This window comes from Drosophila simulans, chromosome 3L, assembly GCF_016746395.2.
Source record: "Drosophila simulans strain w501 chromosome 3L, Prin_Dsim_3.1, whole genome shotgun sequence".
NCBI classification, from domain to species: domain Eukaryota; kingdom Metazoa; phylum Arthropoda; class Insecta; order Diptera; family Drosophilidae; genus Drosophila; species Drosophila simulans.
In genome coordinates this window covers 17,019,931-17,037,121 of record NC_052522.2, presented here as the reverse complement: position 1 = coordinate 17,037,121, position 17,191 = coordinate 17,019,931, and the positions used below count along the sequence as shown (strand labels likewise).

At 43.7% G+C, this 17,191-nt stretch overlaps 3 protein-coding genes and 1 long non-coding RNA gene across 4 annotated transcripts in view; 2 read left to right on the top strand and 2 right to left on the bottom strand.

Annotated features, from left to right (window-relative positions):
• Positions 1 to 37: 37 nt before the first annotated feature.
• Positions 38 to 1,029, top strand: LOC6738440. Its single transcript, XM_002085212.3, has one exon. It carries the CDS (start codon positions 184 to 186, stop codon positions 778 to 780), a length of 597 nt encoding a protein of 198 aa, XP_002085248.2. The 5' UTR covers positions 38 to 183; the 3' UTR covers positions 781 to 1,029.
• Positions 1,030 to 1,148: 119 nt separating this feature from the next.
• Positions 1,149 to 3,580, bottom strand: LOC6738439. The gene has a single exon (XM_002085211.3). It carries the CDS (start codon positions 2,825 to 2,827, stop codon positions 1,169 to 1,171), a length of 1,659 nt encoding a protein of 552 aa, XP_002085247.1. The 5' UTR covers positions 2,828 to 3,580; the 3' UTR covers positions 1,149 to 1,168.
• Positions 3,581 to 4,804: 1,224 nt separating this feature from the next.
• Positions 4,805 to 5,661, top strand: LOC6738438 (NADH-quinone oxidoreductase subunit E). Its single transcript, XM_002085210.4, has one exon. The coding sequence runs from the start codon at positions 4,894 to 4,896 to the stop codon at positions 5,608 to 5,610; it is 717 nt and encodes a 238-aa protein (XP_002085246.1). The 5' UTR covers positions 4,805 to 4,893; the 3' UTR covers positions 5,611 to 5,661.
• A 10,250-nt stretch (positions 5,662 to 15,911) lies between these two features.
• LOC27208466 overlaps positions 15,912 to 17,191 on the bottom strand; it is a 40,083-nt gene continuing 38,803 nt past the window's right edge. The window contains exon 5 of the long non-coding RNA XR_005543959.2: positions 15,912 to 16,924. This is a non-coding gene — a long non-coding RNA (uncharacterized LOC27208466). The remainder of the gene's footprint in view (positions 16,925 to 17,191) is intronic.

Here is a 17,191-nt window from a genome sequence, read left to right as displayed (position 1 = left end):
TAATCATAATACTATTTTCCATTTCAATTCAAATAACTAAGAAAGCCTTTTCCTTTCATTTACATTTTTAAGATCTGTCTAGTTCTAGTTTGCTCGAGGTAAAAGTATTGTGTATTTTTTCGTGTAGGGTTTCAAAATTATAAAGTTTGTAATCGGCTGAACACTTCCTTACATTCAATCCAAATGGCTAAGATTCCTTTAAGCTGGAGCAGTGTTCTCCGGCTGATTCGACTGCATCATCTGGCGGTGGGCAACATCGCCGTGCTCTGTCTTATTGTGTTGAGTATCATGGACTACGGGATTTTGGATCTCTTCTGTTGGTTTAAATCGGTGGAGAAGGAGAATATTCCGCTGACAGTTTTAATGTATATCGGTGGACTCAAGGTGGCTATTATTCTGTTTCTCGCGCTGTGGTGCTGGACTAGAGAAGCTGAAAATAATCAGGAGGACAACCTGGACATGCCCATCTCTTACGTTCGTAAGCGTTACTGTCGTTTTCTTGTGATGCACCTTTTGGCGTCTATAGACCGGCTGATCCACCACCACTCACATATTGATGACTTCCTGCAAGCACACAAGGACTGCGTCGAGGCAGTGGAACAGTTTCGCTGGAGAGCACGAAGGCTCTTTGAGCGCACGGATCTGCAACTTTGCGTTCCACTCCACGAAGTCCTTTCTGTGGATGATCAGCAGGAGAAAGAACTCCTCCGCTTGGGTTACGGCGATAAATTGGAACAGTTGCGAGAGCTGGACATCTACAAGATGATCTATAAGGACTAAATTCGCTTTGGGAAGAGAACCGTTGCCAAACTTTATAATTGATTGGTTTCGGCTGCAATTTTGGCTTGGATCTTGTTAATCTCACTTCACAAGCGTGTTAATTTGAATGCACCATACGCATGTGAGGGTCCAAAGTTGCCAGAGTGAGAGGTCCTTTTCCCCTATTACTTTTCTGGAGGTTGTCGGATTTGACATTTAGGTGTATTTTCCGCTACATCAATTAGAAATATAAATTTTACGTAAAAATTACAAGTCGCTTACCATTGATAAGATACAAATTATTTCATGTTACTTCTTATATTATATTTAAATTAGTTTGCCTTAAAATTTCTACCTATACATCGAAAGATTTATCTATAGTTCTACAGTTCTACATAAATCCGTGTTGCTATCGGAGGAAGATTCCAGGCTGGTCCGAATGATCATAGCGAAGAGCCTTGTGCTGTTCAGGTAGCAAAGGATTATAACGATTCATGGGTGGTGGGTGCCTGGGAGGTGGTGGTGCGGCTGCAGCTCGCATTGGTTGTGGGCGCTGAGATGGTCGAGGCATCTGTGTCTCAGGACTGTCTCCTTCTCTGCGCCAGTGACCCACTGGACGAAGCTTCACCGGAGGAGCAGAGCGGACCGGACCCTGCTGGTAGAAGTGCTTGTGAATAGTCACCGGACGCAGGGCCAGCTTAAGCTTCTCCTCCTGTTTGTGGGCCAGCCACCTCTTGCGATCGAAGGCGTTCACATTTCGCTTGACCCCAAACACCAGATGAAGGAAGGGCTTGACCAGCACACTGAGAGCTACAAAGCCCAGGAATCCGAAGACCGCTGGGGAAATCAGGGTGAACAGAAAAACGCCCAGGGTGAAGGGGTTGAGGACTGTGAAGAAGGCCACGAACTTAACAAACGGATACAGCACCTGGCCAACGTGGCTGAGGTACTCCTTTTTCTTCTTCTTGAAGATGCTGTTGTGTCTCAGGAGATACTTGATCTTGCTGAAGGGACGATGGGTGGTGGTCACCGTATGTGGTTTCTTGGTAGTCAAGGCGGACAATAATGCTGTGGGTATAGTCTGAACCTGCATCTGGTTTGCCGGAGGATATGGATATCCGTGCGGATGGTGATGGTAATACGGTTGCTTGGTGGGATTGGCGAAGATCAGGTGAGCGGGCTGGAAAATCGAGTGCTGCTCGTGGTCTTCCGGCTTTTGCTGCTTCTTCCGCTTTCGTTTGCCCTTCTTCTTCTTCTTCTTACCGCCCTTGTACTTCTTCTTCTTGCGCTTATTTCGCTTCTTCTTCCTCCTCCTTCGGCGACGACGGCGAGTCCTTTTCCGGCGGCGTCGAATTCGTTTTCTTCTGCGGCGAATGCGTTTCCGTCTCCGCTTTTGACTTTCTTTTGCCCGGGATTGCAGCTTCAACTCGGCTTTGTGTTCAGCTAGAGGTTTCGTAGATTTTATCGGTTTCTCAGCCAGATAGCCGTCCTTCAGATCCTTTTTTATTAAATCCTCCACAAGAGTACCCAAAATGTGAAAAGGTTTAACGGTGGTGGTGTGTTTATCCGCCTTGATCAGGTCCTTTTCAAGTTTTTGCAGCACATGAAAGGGCTTTGTGGTGGTGGTCTTTCGCTCATAAGCGTTTTGATCCTTGTACAATTCTTCCAGGATATCAAAACTAGCGTTTGAGTGGGTTTTAAGTCGGTGAGCCTCCTGCTCCTGCTCCCAATCCAAGTGCTGGAGAATTCTAAATGGCTTCAATGTAGTTGTGCGCCGCCATTTCGCCTCGAAGTCCTGCTGCAGTTGATCGAAAACATGGAATATGGGCTTCCCCCGCACCAGTTCACGCCCTTTGACCTCCCGGCGAGGCGTGGCCGGCAGCAGTTGCGCACACAAAGTTTGGTATATTTTTGCAAAATTAAAAACAGGGGTAGCCCGGCCGCTAAACTCCAACTTTGCTAATCCATCACGCCCGTGGCTGCGTGCCTGGCCACAGTTTTGTGCGAACAAAATCAACAGAAATATGGCAAAGTTGCTAACACTTTTGGCACTTCGTCCCTGCCCCATTTCGATTCATTTTGCCGGCGGAGAAGTCCTTTTCCCTTCTTGGCTTTGCGATTGAGTTTGATGTTTGATTTAATTTCAGCTTCCACTCCAACGCTGGCCAACTACAACTGAAGTCCGGCTCATGGCCACTGCCACTTCATCAGCTCGGATGGTCGGGAGTTTCCAACTCGCTAACTTGGCCAACTTGTTGAGCTGTTGTCGACGGGGTCAAAAGGGGAACAGGGCCCGTTTCACTTTTCGCCGACTCTTGATTTCTGAATTCTGGTTTCTGTTCTGGTTTGTTTTCGCTTCTCCCCAGAGTTTCTTTGCTTGTGGTTCTCGCATAAAAGTAAAATTTATTACTACTTAGTACATTATCAACGGGCTCTGCTTCTCTGGGCTTTCCGGACTTTTCTCCCCCATCCACGTTATGACAAATGCCCCCCAAACAGCCAAAACAACTTGCAAAGCACTTAATTATGTTTTGGGCACAAAAACCGAAAACTGCTCTGCCCACCAAGAACCAAGAACCGAAAACCGAAAACCGGGGAAAAACGAGGCCGAGACTATCACAACACGAATTATGTGAACTGCCATGCAAAAGACTTTGGAAAGTACTTGGTGGCCAATTGCAGTTCCCATTTTGTTGCCGCTTTTTGGGACTGCCAAACTTTTGCTGGCCCAACATGCACACTCACATGCAGATTTATAGGTACTCTTGTGGGTCAAAGACCTCTTAAAACCACTCGTCGACTTGGGAAGAGTCACAAATAGTAATCGGCTCACAAACTAGCAGCTAAAACATTATTTTAAAACTTTTATCAAATAGATATAACAATTTTAGTGTGTAATATATAGTATAGTAATCCATATATGGACTCCAGTGCTGATTACATAGGTCTACTTTACATCAGCTATTATAATACCCTCTATATAAGGCTATAAAAATTGCTCATTTTCTTGAGTGTTGACAGGGGCTTGCCACAATAATTCGGCTCGCTTTTTGCGGCAACATGTGCTCCAGTTCTTTGGTGTTTCCCATTACATGTGCCTGCAACATAAGCGTTATGCTATCTGCAGTCGTTGCCACTTTGAATAGCCATTATCCTAATTGTTTATTATGGATTTTGATCGGATACTGTGCGAGCATAATGTCTGCGTTTTACGATCTAATCTTCTGGGCCTACACAGATGCACATTAATAAAGCGTAATAAAAACGCCATAAATGAGCCGGGGGACAGGTGTTGATAAGCGAGTTTCTGGTATCATTACTATTGTTCGTAAGTGAGGTGTGAAGTGTGAAATGCTCGGGGAAATGGATTTGAACCCGTGGAGTTTGACCCAACCCCTGAACCTAGTGAATTTGACCTGCAGCTCTGATATTGACAATTAAGAGCGGCATGCAATTTGAACAATTTGCGGCAGGGAGACTTGATTGGCATGCTGTGACCTCGCTTTGCGGATTCACCACCTCCACGTTGTCATGACGAGCAGCTGGCCAACTCAATTTGATTGCAATTTGGCCACAACACACTGATTTGCAGCGTAGTTAAATAGAGAAATATTGCATAAAAAAGTGAGAAGGATATTACGAGCTGTGTTTTGTGGGGTGAAAGCAAAAGCTTATAGCATTTATTTAAGCAAATTACTTTTAGAAGCTGTGAAACGAACTTTATTGTGACTTTTCACTGTGCAACATTGTTCACTAGAATATTTCTAATTTAAATGCCTGTATTATTCAATCTACTATTCGTAATAGAAATTAGTTTTAATTTAATTTGTATTATTTGTCTCTTAAATTATACACTTATTTGCTTTCCATTTCTCGTTTACCATTTAAATATAATTAATTCGATGTTGTACGACATTAAACATATTTGTTTTCATTATGCAAGCATTCAATTGACATCGATATAATTTATTTGATACTCGATATATTGCGAATATTCCCACTCGATGGCGGCTTTGATAACGTATGTGCTTTATGTATTCCGAGAGATGGATGTCAATGCGATAGGAATTTCAATATTCAACGTTAGGCGAATCTCATATACACAGGGTTAAGTACGTATACATTGATACCGCTATGCTGCGCTTGCTTCAGCCCATCCGCTCCATCCACCTGGCACCCATTCTCCGTTTGGGAGCCCCGGTGAATGCCACTGAAATACGTAAAACGCTGAAGTTCGAGTTTTCCAAGGATAACCAGCGGAGGGTGAAGGCCCTGCTCGCCTGGTATCCGCAGGCGGAGTGGAAGGGAGCACTCCTGCCACTGCTGGATATTGCCCAGCGGCAGCAGGGATGGCTTTCGATCAGCGCCGTTCAGGCCGTGGCCGAGACCATCAAGATAGATCCGATGGAGGCCTTCGAGGCGGCGCAGTTCTACACCATGTTCTTCATGAAGCCACGTGGGAAATATGTGGTCAGTGTGTGCACCTCGACGCCCTGCAAATTGCGTGGTGGCGACGAAATCTTTGAGGCGTGCAAGAAAACGCTGAATCTGGAGCACGGCCAGACCACGCCGGACATGCAGTTCACGCTCAAGGAGGATTACTGCATGGGCGCCTGTGTGAATGCCCCCGTTCTGGCGGTCAACGATGACATGTACGAGGACCTGGACGAGAAGAGTCTGGCCAAAATCCTGGCCGATCTCCGCAATGACAAGTTGCCGCCCGCTGGTCCGCGCAACGGTAGGTTCGCCTGTGAGCCCAAGGGTGGACTCACTACCCTGAAGATCAAGCCACCGCCGCCCGGCTTCATGATGCAGAAACTACCAGATCCAAAGAAAAAGAAGTGTCAGTAGCCATTGATTAAGTCTTAAAGCAATAAATTCCGCCTGCCTTCGGGAATGCAATTCGCCCAGGCATCTGGGGTCAGGGGTCGCGGGCCAGCAGCTGTTGTTTTGCTAAGCTCCTGCCCAGTCGCATTCTCGCGTCCTGCGCTCGCAGTCGCCTCCTTTCGCTGCCGCTGCACTTTATCCTTGGCCAAAGGACATGCTTTCGAGTTCTGCAGCGCTGGCACAATACACAGACAGCAGCAATGACAAAACAACGGAACAACACAAGATATGGGGTATGGTAGATGGAGTTGGCACCGAAGTCACATGCCCTTTCCCACTTTAAATAGCAGTTAAATCAATTCTTTAAATCCCATTATCAGTATAGTATTATAAAGTATTTATTATAGCGTTTTTGACAGCTTAAAAATGTAAAGTTATTCCTAGAAAAGGATTTTTTGAAGCAAGAGACTTCCTTTTATGCGAATAACCGTGCTGGTATAGGGCATAGCCAAGCCCCATGTCCTGTCAGCCATTGCAGCAAGCAATCAGCTTCGGTCTTGTCCTTTCGCCTTCGCCCCTCGCCCACCACCCGCTGGCCGCTCCCACTTGCCACTCCCGGTGGCCAGCGCCCCCTGACACCGACCCCCCCTTGCGGTTTGACCCGGACCCGGCCTGCATTCTAATAAAATGTTGCCAGCAGCGAACAACCCGCGCAACGAGCAGCAAACAACTGGCAACTGTGAAAGCTGGCGGCGATGGCAACAACCCGATATTGTTTTGGCCAAAATAGTTTTAATTGTTGCCAGCTCCGCAGCAGCTTACCATCGCTGGAGGAGCAGGTCCTTTGGCACTCGCGCAGTCAAATTACAATGGATATTTTTCAGTTTTCATAAATCTGTTTGTCGCCCCACTTCAATGGCCATCAACAAGCGGTTGCTAGCCGGAATGCCAGGCTAGCTCACCCACATTTTCCCCATTTTCCGAGAGCATTTCCCCAAGCCCCCGCCACCATTTCCCAATCCCCTCACCGCCTGTCCCAGCGCATGGTGTTGAATTTTTAAATGAAAATTGTTGCTATTGAAAGTTTTTAATTTGTGTGCGTGCGTTTTAATTTTATTTCGCGTCGGTGATATAATCATCTCCCGGGGTCCCATGACTTTCGCAGGCTTTTTGCCATTGTTTTGTGGGTTACATCGATTGTTAATCCTGTGTGAAATCAGAAACTTTAATCGATTTTCTTTGAAATGAACAATGCTATCACTGTATTTTAATAATTGCAATTATCTTGGTCATAGGAAATTTAATTTACATTTTTAAGCCTTAAAGCTATTTATACGTAAAGAAATTTATCCCGAAGAGAATATTTAATATGGAATATTGTATTAATATAAAAGAAATCATGTAACGAATTTTTTGAGTTCACAGCTTGCTTACATAATATTTTTACATTTATTTTAATCAAATTATTGGTAAGTACTTCAACTAATATAATGCATTTGGCGGTTTCTTTAAATAAAATATTTCATTTCTAGTAGCTTGCTATAATTCAACAATTTTCCAAAGTCTCAAAATCAATTGAAAACACATTTCAAGTCAGCTTAAAAGTGAAAATTCCATTTGACTTGCGTTTTAATTAATGCTTTATGTCACGTAATCGGAGCGAGACCTTTCCTAAATGAATTACAATCATACCTACTTAATATTTTGTGTACGATCTGTTCAGCATTGAATGGACTACTTTGTATTTCTAATTGCAGCCTAGGGTGTGTAATGTTCTGTTCGACAAAGGCTCCACTCAGCCAGCCTTCCGTTAAGTTGTCCCCCGACACTCACACTGCCACCACCCACTCGTGAAAGCCGGGTCGCATTTTGCGTGATTTTCGCCAGCAAAAACGGCACCTTTGGGAAATTAATATCCTTTTTGGGCCGGGGCACGAGGCGAGTCCTGTAGCAACAGGAGCCCGAGGAGCGGAATCACGTGGCTGGGGCGCGTGAGCTGCGCTCGAACTTTGTGCGGCCACGTTGCACGTCCACGTCCCCCATGTGCCCTGCTGCGCCCCTCATGCACTCCAACCGCTCCATCTGCTCGATCCGCTCCAGCGCCCAGGGGTTGGGGCTTTGTTTTAGTTGCTGTTGCTGTTGCCGTTGCCGTGCCGTTCCGTTGCTGTCGTTGACAACTTTTGTTGCCCCGGACCGCTTACCGCACTCATAACTGCTGGCAGTGGTGTCCTTGCCGTTATCCTCGCCAGATTCCATGGCCTTTGACCGCCCACTACGCTTTGCGTAACTGCGCGTTCTTTATTGCTTTTCGTATTTTTTTTGCACAATTACTCGTTACATTATTGCATTTCCTACTGCTGATATACACGCATAGTTGACTGAGAGCGGAGCAAAAAGGATATTCCAAAGCCAGCGCGAAATAATTAGAAAGCATCGGGGGTGGGGAGGTAATGGAGGGACTGGAGGATAGAGGATGCGCCTGGTGGCCACTTCCAATTGCCACTTCTGTGCATCTGAATGAGTTGCATTTTAGCATTTCTCTGCTTTCGCCCCGCGGCTTTGTCGCCCTCGAAAAAAGTTTTCATTTGCATGTTTTTAGTTAATTGAATTTATGCAGAACTTTACGCTTTGGTGCTCTGGGCAACGGCATTTATATAAGCGCCAACTGGCTCAAAATATTAAGCATACGCCCTGCAGGCCCGCAGACCTTATTAGCTGCGCTTCAGCTTCAGCTCCAGCTACGGCCTCAGCTTCAAGTTTCCATAGAGCTCTGACTCCCGGGCCAAAGCCATTTGGCGGGACGACTGACTCTTTGACTCGGCCAGCTGCGGATGGCTTCCCCTTGGTGGCTTTGATTTCCTTTTATGTGCCAGCCATAAAGTCCAAAGAGTCGGGAACCGAAGGAAGCTTCAAACTTTATTACATTCCAGAAGCAGGAGCATCAGGATCGCTGGAAGCCATGTCATCAGCTGGCCATAAATGCCTCCACTACTGGCCCCAAGCCCATTTCCTACACAAGGACCAAAACATCCGAAAACTTGTGTCTAGCTTTTGTGGATTACAAAACAATGGCTTTCGATGTTTAAAAAGTATAGAAAATATGACGGAATGGTGAACACATTTTTTCCTACAAATAAAAACAATGACTATGAACATTTCTAGGCTGATTTTATTTAAATATTTATTCTACATTTTACGACACAGAATTTCAGTAGCAGGTACGTGTTTACAAATTTGTATTCTTTTCTCAAGGTTTGTTAACTAGGTCTAGTTATGTAAGAAAGTGGCTAATACATATATATTTATTTGCTTACATTTTTTCATAGATTTAAGTTGTTTTTCTCCGTGTAGCCTCCACACATGGTACTGCGATGAATTGACGACTTCTTGGTGCGTTGTCAGCCGCATTTAAATTTGATTTTTATTAAGCAGAGAAATCAAAGTGGAAAATTTATCTGCCGTCCCGCCCATAATGGTTGTATATCTGAGCATGTCAGGAATATTTCAGGCTATTTTCCCCGCTCATCCACGGCACAGACTCTCGCATATAAAAGCAATTTTATTGCTCAAGTTGTGCTGCTCGATAGGATAAGCCCCTCATTTATGCCCGTTGCCCGGCAACATGTTGCCGCTGCTGAAGTTGCCTCGTACGGTTGCCGTTTCCCACACCCACGCCCCCTGATTCGCTACGCCCACCGTGTGGGCGGCGTGGGTGTGGCGGGCGGTAACTATTAAAGTGCTGTTAACTTTATTATTTCGAGCACTTGTTGTATAATGTGGCAACGCTGTCATGGCAACTTTGAGCCATAGTTTTCTGGCAAAAAAACAAAGAGCAACCGGAACGAGAACAGGAGCAGGAGCAGCAGGACGAGAAAAACGAGATTGGGGCGAAGGGGCAGGAGGAGCCAAGTCATAATTTGTCAAAAGATGCTTGGCAAATATTTGTTACGAAATACGTTTTCCATGCTCAGCTTCCCCACTTCATAACGCAAGTTTCCTGATGTAAATTCTTGACTTGTTTCCCCCCATAATATATATTACTTTTAACTTTATTTTTCACAAGTGGCTCGGTTAGAAAAGTTGCTAATACCAGTCAAAAAATGTTATTAAAGTTTATTTTTATACCACGCCGCAATTTAATTAAAACATCAAAATGAGCAGGCATTTATTTATTTCAGATTTGTGTTTTCAAGTTAATCGATTGGTTTTAAATTGCGTAATAGAAATGTTTTGTATTTATTGAATTGGAAATAGACTAATACGTGTCAATCTCTTGAATAATTTTTAGCTCCACTAGCACATTTGTGCAATTTCATATTTTAAATCGCTTTGATATCTATAGCCCTTAAGAAATTGTGCAACGACATTATTAGCACATATTTTAATGTTTTTTTTTTTAGAAAACTGACACTGATGGTAATCGAGATGTAAATTTGAATAGAATTATATAATTAACTAGTGCACTGCTCAATATCCTTGACCGCATTCAAGGTAATTATTTAAAACAGCTTTTCAGCTAAAATGAATATGAGCTAAAGCTGAAGTCTGCAGGGTTATTCCAGAATTCACATTTAGATTTAATTATGCAATTTAATATTCTGCAAATGTCAGAAAGCAGCTGTCGGCAAATGCCTTCAAAAATTTTAAGGCAGCAGTACGATTTTCATTCGGTTGGTAAAATGTGTCAGAAATATGAAAAGACAAATAACCCGTTTATGTTACTTAAAATGGTAAAAATGTGAGAAACCACCTTTGAATTTCCTCTTCAATTCATCCGTTACATTCTTGCACAACAAACAATATTCGAGAATTTTAATCAAATTTATAATGCATTTTTTTGCTCCTGCTGCAGGATATCACATGAACCGATTTCGTTTCAATAAAAGTTCACTTCAGTGGTGATTTGGTTGCCGAGTTGTATTCTTATTTCGAGCCGCGATGCCCAGTCGCAACCCTTGAATATTGAATATCAACAAGAATTGCGTTTGGACAATCATAGCTAAAAATCGAATTAACCAAATATTTATTTATTTTCGCTCCGCGGCGCAAGCTTTTTCATCCTGGCCCGCCTGTGGGAACTTGACCAAGCTGCTCGCAGGATATCGACTGACACTCTCCCTCGGAATGGGCGGGGGCGGAAAATCAAGGGGGTAAATGGGAGCAGTGTCAGCTGCGCTCCAATTTTCCATTTTCGTTGCTCGTCTGCATTACAAGTGAACTTTTTCGCTTGCAACTTAATACCGAGATGGTGATGTGATGGCGATGGCGATGACGATAGCGATGCTTGCTTAAAGTCTTTCACTCTATTATAGTCAAACACACCCAGCAGTGGGATGCGTATACATACACATGCATTTAGATGTGTATGTATATATAGCATAAAAGGATATAAAAGGATATAGAGTGAGGGTGTTCGAGTTTAGTGGGGAGCCTGTCAGCGTGGCTTGGGCCATAAAGTGTCGGAAGAATCACAAAATCATTGTAAATGTTGAACGAATCTCGTATTACACGCAAGGGGCTGGACGCCAGGACATTTTAAGGGGACAGGGGCCGAGGGGACAATAGATTGCAGGGGAAGGATACGGGATACGGCGGTGGAAAGTGGGAAATGCCACCGCTGACACTTTGGCTCGCCTTGCACTGCACTTCTTGATTAAATTTTTGCACTGAAAATGAACTTGGTTTACTCTAGCATACTGCCACGTCTTCAAACTCATCCGGACGGACAGCTGTATGTCTGTGGGACATTCGCCCGCTTCCGTTCCTCTTTGCTTTCTGGGCTTCCCGGACGACTCCGGGTTTGGCGTGTTTTGTGGTTTTCATTTCAGTTTCGCTTCCATCCAGCGATGCCACACCACGCTTTTATTGTGGCTTTGACCGCTGGCCCATTGTTGCTAACTGCAAAATGCATTGCTGCGTGGCCGTTTCCTCGGCGTTTCCTTCGCCTTTTCCTTGCCACTTTTCCTGGGGGTCTGCCTCCAGCTCCTGCGGCTCCTCCTTGGCTGCGCAATTTCCAAGGATCAGATAGTCCTTCGTGTCGGGCAGCTGTTATTACAATATCCCTTCCTGCGGTGGCCCGAAACGGCTGAAACGGGTTGCTTTCGAGATAACAACATCAAACTGTTCGAAAGCCACCAACTCACTCCGGGTTTTGTGGTTATTTCTTTTGCTGTTTGCCATTAAACTTGAAATTAAATTGTCGTTCCGTTCTGGATCCAATTTTTATGCCAAAAGGGAGCTGGCCTAATTGGAATTGATTGAAAGTTATTTGATGTTTGGCCTTTTTGGCCCAAAAGGGATTTGGCCCCGGTGTCCGTCTCCTTCTGTCAGCCATTTCAGCTGTCTATCTCGTTCTAGCAGTGTGTTGTTAATAGACTTTGTTGAGCGTAATTAACATAATTTAATTATGTGCTCGGCATTAATGTTACGCACGAAATTAAGTGTTGAATTTTAAGTGTCTACACTTTAATTGAGCGACATTTTTATACACTCCCCGCACACAAACACGTGCTGTACGGGGTAGCATTTCGGGTATGCTGGACTTTTTAAAAATAATACAAACTCAAGTGTAAATTATGAAAAAATGAACAATTTTGTATCTAATGTGTTGTCTTGTTATCAGATAAAAGTGACTAAATATATTAAATATAAAGGAACAATGTAAGATATTTATTATTGATTACTTTTTAGAGCTCACCCATCTCGATAAGGGGTATTTATAGTAGCCAGACCTTATTTAAGCCTAATTGTTATTATTCCTCAACGGTATGCGACCAATAAAATGCCCGTACTAATAACAATGATATTCGGGGTGTGGGCTTTGCCGTGACTAATTAAATTAAACAAAAAGTAACACTCACTCTTCCGGAGGATGGCGATGGTATGGTATCGAGCTGGAAGGGTGCAAAATTCCGGGAACTGTGTTTTTCGGGGGACTGTTGCTTTTATGGGCCATGAAACGTTCCCCCTCTTAGCTTTTACATCCAGTGGAGTCTGGCGCCGCCTTCGACATTAAAAGGGCTTCGGCGCGGGGCTCGTAAAAAAGGAGATGCCTAATAAAAATGCCGCAGCACGTACGTCAACCTGCAGGCATTAGTCCTACTTACCGCTCACACACACATACACACATTGTCCTATCTGGCAGGATGAAGAGCAACAACAAGGACACACGGGGCACACAAGAAAACTCATCGCTGTTGTTATTAATTTGCAAAGCGCAAACTTGTTCCTTGTTCGTCGACAATATCCTGGCTGAAATGTTTGGCTTCGAGCAGGCTGGCAACTTGGGGAGTAATAAGCCGAAGCCTCGTCCTGGGCCATCCTTTTATTTAGCTATTTGCAAGCAATTTGATTTTGTTTTGATGCCCCTCTTGTTTGCCAATGTATCAACAAAGTCGTGGGCCGTTTGCACTGGAAAGAAATGATTAATTCGAGCTGCTAAGATAATGTTGTCTGTGCTTTTTCGCTAATTAACCAAGGATACCACATAAATCTCTTTCTTCCGAGTTCATTATGAATGTGGCTGAAGGTCTTTGTCAATATTTCTGAGGCTATATTTAGGACGGATCTCTTTCAAAGTTTTAATAATATTTTTCTCAGACTTCTGGGTATTTCTAAAAGATTTTGTTTATCCATCGAGGTCGGCAGGCATGAAGACTTGTGTGCTAAGATGATTTGAGGTGCATGGATTAATGTCACATGTTCGTACGTACTAGGAGAAAAGAATATGAATATTGTGTCGAACCAGATTTAACAAAGAAATAATATATGTATATAGGACCTAAAACTATTGCTACTTACTCCGATGTTGCGATTCTATATAGAAATTGTAAAATTGGTTTTAAGTTTGTTTGGTTTTCTTTTCTCAGCATCTATGCGATCTTGTGCGTTTCTTATGTACTTATATAAAACACTTCTGTTTAATTTGATGTCCACATTGCGAAAGAAAATAGTATGTTCCCAACTGTCAAAACGCAGTGTTACCACACAAACTAACAGATGTCGGTGTGGCCAGATCCCTGATCATGTGTCCTGCAGTTGTCAATAAAGCGGGCTGTTAAGCGCAGACGTTTAACTAAATATACCTAATTTATACCCTCACATAGTTTGTTTAAACGTTCACTATTTACATTTTGAGCAAAAAGGATCTTTGCTATACTACTTTTTTTCTGTGCACTCTTCATGACCACACTCTATCAACTCCATGCATCCCCGAAAAGTTCGCATCCGCAGCTTGGGCATCCGTATCGAATTGCAGTTGGCCGCCGGTCCATTAGGCGTCCACTTGTCGCCCATAGCTTTTAGCCAAGGATGAGGCTGCAAAAACAATGCCGGGAAAGAACGCCCGCAATGCCAAATATTGTTTTGGGCCGATAGCTTTGCGGCAGATAGACGGCGCTATCAGAAGTCGACGTTTTGTAAATTGAGCTGCTAATGGCCCGGCACACAATGCCAAACAAATACAATGGCTGATGGGCACAAAGGCACAGAGTATTAATATAAGTGTGTGTATAAACGGGAAAAGGAGCAGAAGGGCCTGATGGAGGCGAGTGTGGGCCTGAGTTCCCAGGACGACGGCATCTGGAGGCCAGGAGGCAGCCACTTAATTCCGCCAAGACCCGCCTAAGCAACTTTATTAGGCCACGTCGACTGGCACTTTGGCGGCACTTGAGTGCCAACTTGAATGCACTTAGTCCTGCATCTGGAGTTCCTGTTCCTCCGGCTAAATGCTGCTGCCTCAGTTATCCCAGTTGTCCCAGTTGCCCCTGCATCCACGGATACCAGTGCACCTGACAGTAGTTGGCTTCTTGAAAAACTGCCATTAACTTGTTACAACTTCCGGCGCTGGCTGCACTTCCTGCGATAGGCTGAGTACCTGTACCCTGGCAGCCTAGGAGCTAGCAGCCCAGCCCTCCTCCTCGCACTATCTAACTTTTTGCCATTTTCCTTTATTTTATTTGAGCGCTTAACTTTTGCCAGGACTTCCTGGCGCCCACTTCATCTTCCTCACACCGAACGACGCATATTTAGTTGACATTGGGCGCGCGCTCATTGTTTACCTGAAGCTCCTTGACAGGATCGCAGCCAAACAATTTGCGTCAACGGCACCTGCTCCACTGCCTTCACCGCCTTCCCCTTTTCCCTCAAAGGAGCCCGGAAAACTGCCCGACTTTCTACCCACTATTCGCCATCGCCATCATCGTCATCGTCATTATAATGAGAAAATTGTTTCAATTATGTTTGTGTTTAGTTGCTTCAATTTGCTAAGCAACATCATTAAGTGCCGTAACTTGGCCCCACTCATAAAAATATAATTTGAGTTGAGTTCGGCTAGGACAAGGGTAGTTCTCGCCCAGCACCCAGTTGAAAAGGTCGGGGCGAATAATGTACTATATATGAATAAAACAGCACACATTCTGGCGAGCGCAGAAAGAGGAAAACTAAATACGAACACAAATTGCGCACGTGAAAAGTTCACGTTCACGTTCAGGCCACCCACGGCTTACTGTGGTGGCCACAAAAATAGCACTAGAAATTATTCGAAAAATATATATATTTTAATTAATGCTTAAGGAATAAAATTTACTATTATTAACTCACATCATCTACATCCCAATCTATGCACTCAATTACACACCAATGAGAACCTTAAGAAATCCCTAAACCATTAAATCTTATTCAATTTCTTATGATAAGTGCTTAGGTACTAGAGTTGTGAGCTCCAATGTAAAGCCTTTCTGCTCCCGCAATGTTGGCCATGTTTTCTATTTCTGGGCTCACGTGGCCATGACGGCGCCCAACGGAAGTTGCCGAAGCCTGAGTCTGAATCCTGAGTCTCAGCCAGAAGAAGAGGCAACGAGTTGCTAATACTTTGATTTTCCCGCACAACCAAACTTTCACGAGGATTATTTTCACATTACAAACAAAAGGGAACGGCAAAACGAAACAACAAACAATAATAATAACCTAACCAAGCGGAGGAGTCGCTTTATTGCTTCCGTTACCCTGGAAAACTAAACAAAGGATCGCATCTGGAGTTGCTTACTTACGCGATTTCAAGGCAGAGTGTTTTCCCTAATTCTAAAATACTTCAAATTAAATTTGGTTTCAATTTTCTAGCATAAATGGATGTGCATATTGCAAATCACTGAGGAATATTCATTGACATACTTATACTGATACTTTAGCGATATTTAACTGCAACTGTAATAAAAATACCTTTACTTAATACGAACATTCATAATAGGGTTTCATAACTAGCTTCTGATCAAGATATATATTACTGTTAAGAAGTTTTAAGCCATATGTCAGTTTAGAAAATTTATTTTTTGAAATAAGTATAACCGGGTCGAACCTGTTCCTCTCTAATGTGAGTCCTGCGAAAAGTTGTAAAACGAAAGTGGTTTGTAACTCCTGCAAAAGTTCTTAAATTCAGCCCCGCCAAATGCAATTAGAAGTCGTTTCGCATAATTGCTCTGCGCATGCTTATTATTATTTTGGTTAGTTGGGTAAGGGTATAGAAAGGATGTGTGTCCTTTTTGAGCTGCATCCCTATTTGGGCGCTAAAACTAAATCATAGACAAGTATAAACTATTGTCTGGGGTGGCAACTGAAATATCACTGTGAAGGCATACATACATATATAAACGAGTATTGAGTCAGAGGCCAAAGGCAATTTATGGAGCATATTGTGCCGTTGGCTGGTATCAGTGCAGGAAATCCCACAAAAAATCTCCTTTATTGCATGCACAGCACGTTTCATGTGTTTGTCTGACTGCTCCTGTTCCAGCTACTGCTGCTGGAGGTCCTGTTCCAGGACCTGCTCGATTCGCAACTCCTGCTCCTTTGCCAACGTTCATTTGCAAGCAATGTGATCAAGCCTGCAATCTGCAATTTTAAGCAGAAAGCCCAGAGACGCCCCAAGGTACGGGGAGGACAAATAAAGTTTAATTTGAATGCTTCTGTTGAACGTCACACGCTCGGGGATTGGGACAGGGATTTCGACTGCGATTCGCCTGTCTGGGGGTCTGGGGTGAGTGGGGGATCTGGGCTAGCAGTTCCGCCCTTCCGAAGGGGCACAAAATCAAAGTTATTTGTATTTATTTGCAAAATCGTGCGGCGCGTGCAGGAGCAGCAACAATGCCCCGGACATGATGTACGGGTGTATATGCACGTGGTGCAGGGAGTAGTTTCTGCCCAGGTCCGGGAGTGAGATGTTGCCTGAGACGAAAGGTGTGGGTCCTGGCAGGGGACTCGCTTCATTGCCTGCTTATTTGTCCTGTTTGAACCGAGAGAAAATACGTGGCCATTCCGGTTCCCGATTGCCAGTTTAGTTGATCTAAATAATAACAGGTATTAGGCTTGTTTTGTCGGTCATTAAGCACACATATTGGCTGCTTTTAAGTGATTATTTAGTAGCTATTATTTAGGGAATTTGCGGTGTGAAAATAATGTGAATGTGGTATTATGATTTATTTCTAAAAATAATAAATTTTAAAGGGTGCAACAGAAAATGTAGGTGTATATTTTATTATGATTTTTATTTTTTTTTATAAAGATATAAATTTTATTATTTTATACGAACTTACTGAGTGTATTCCAAGTA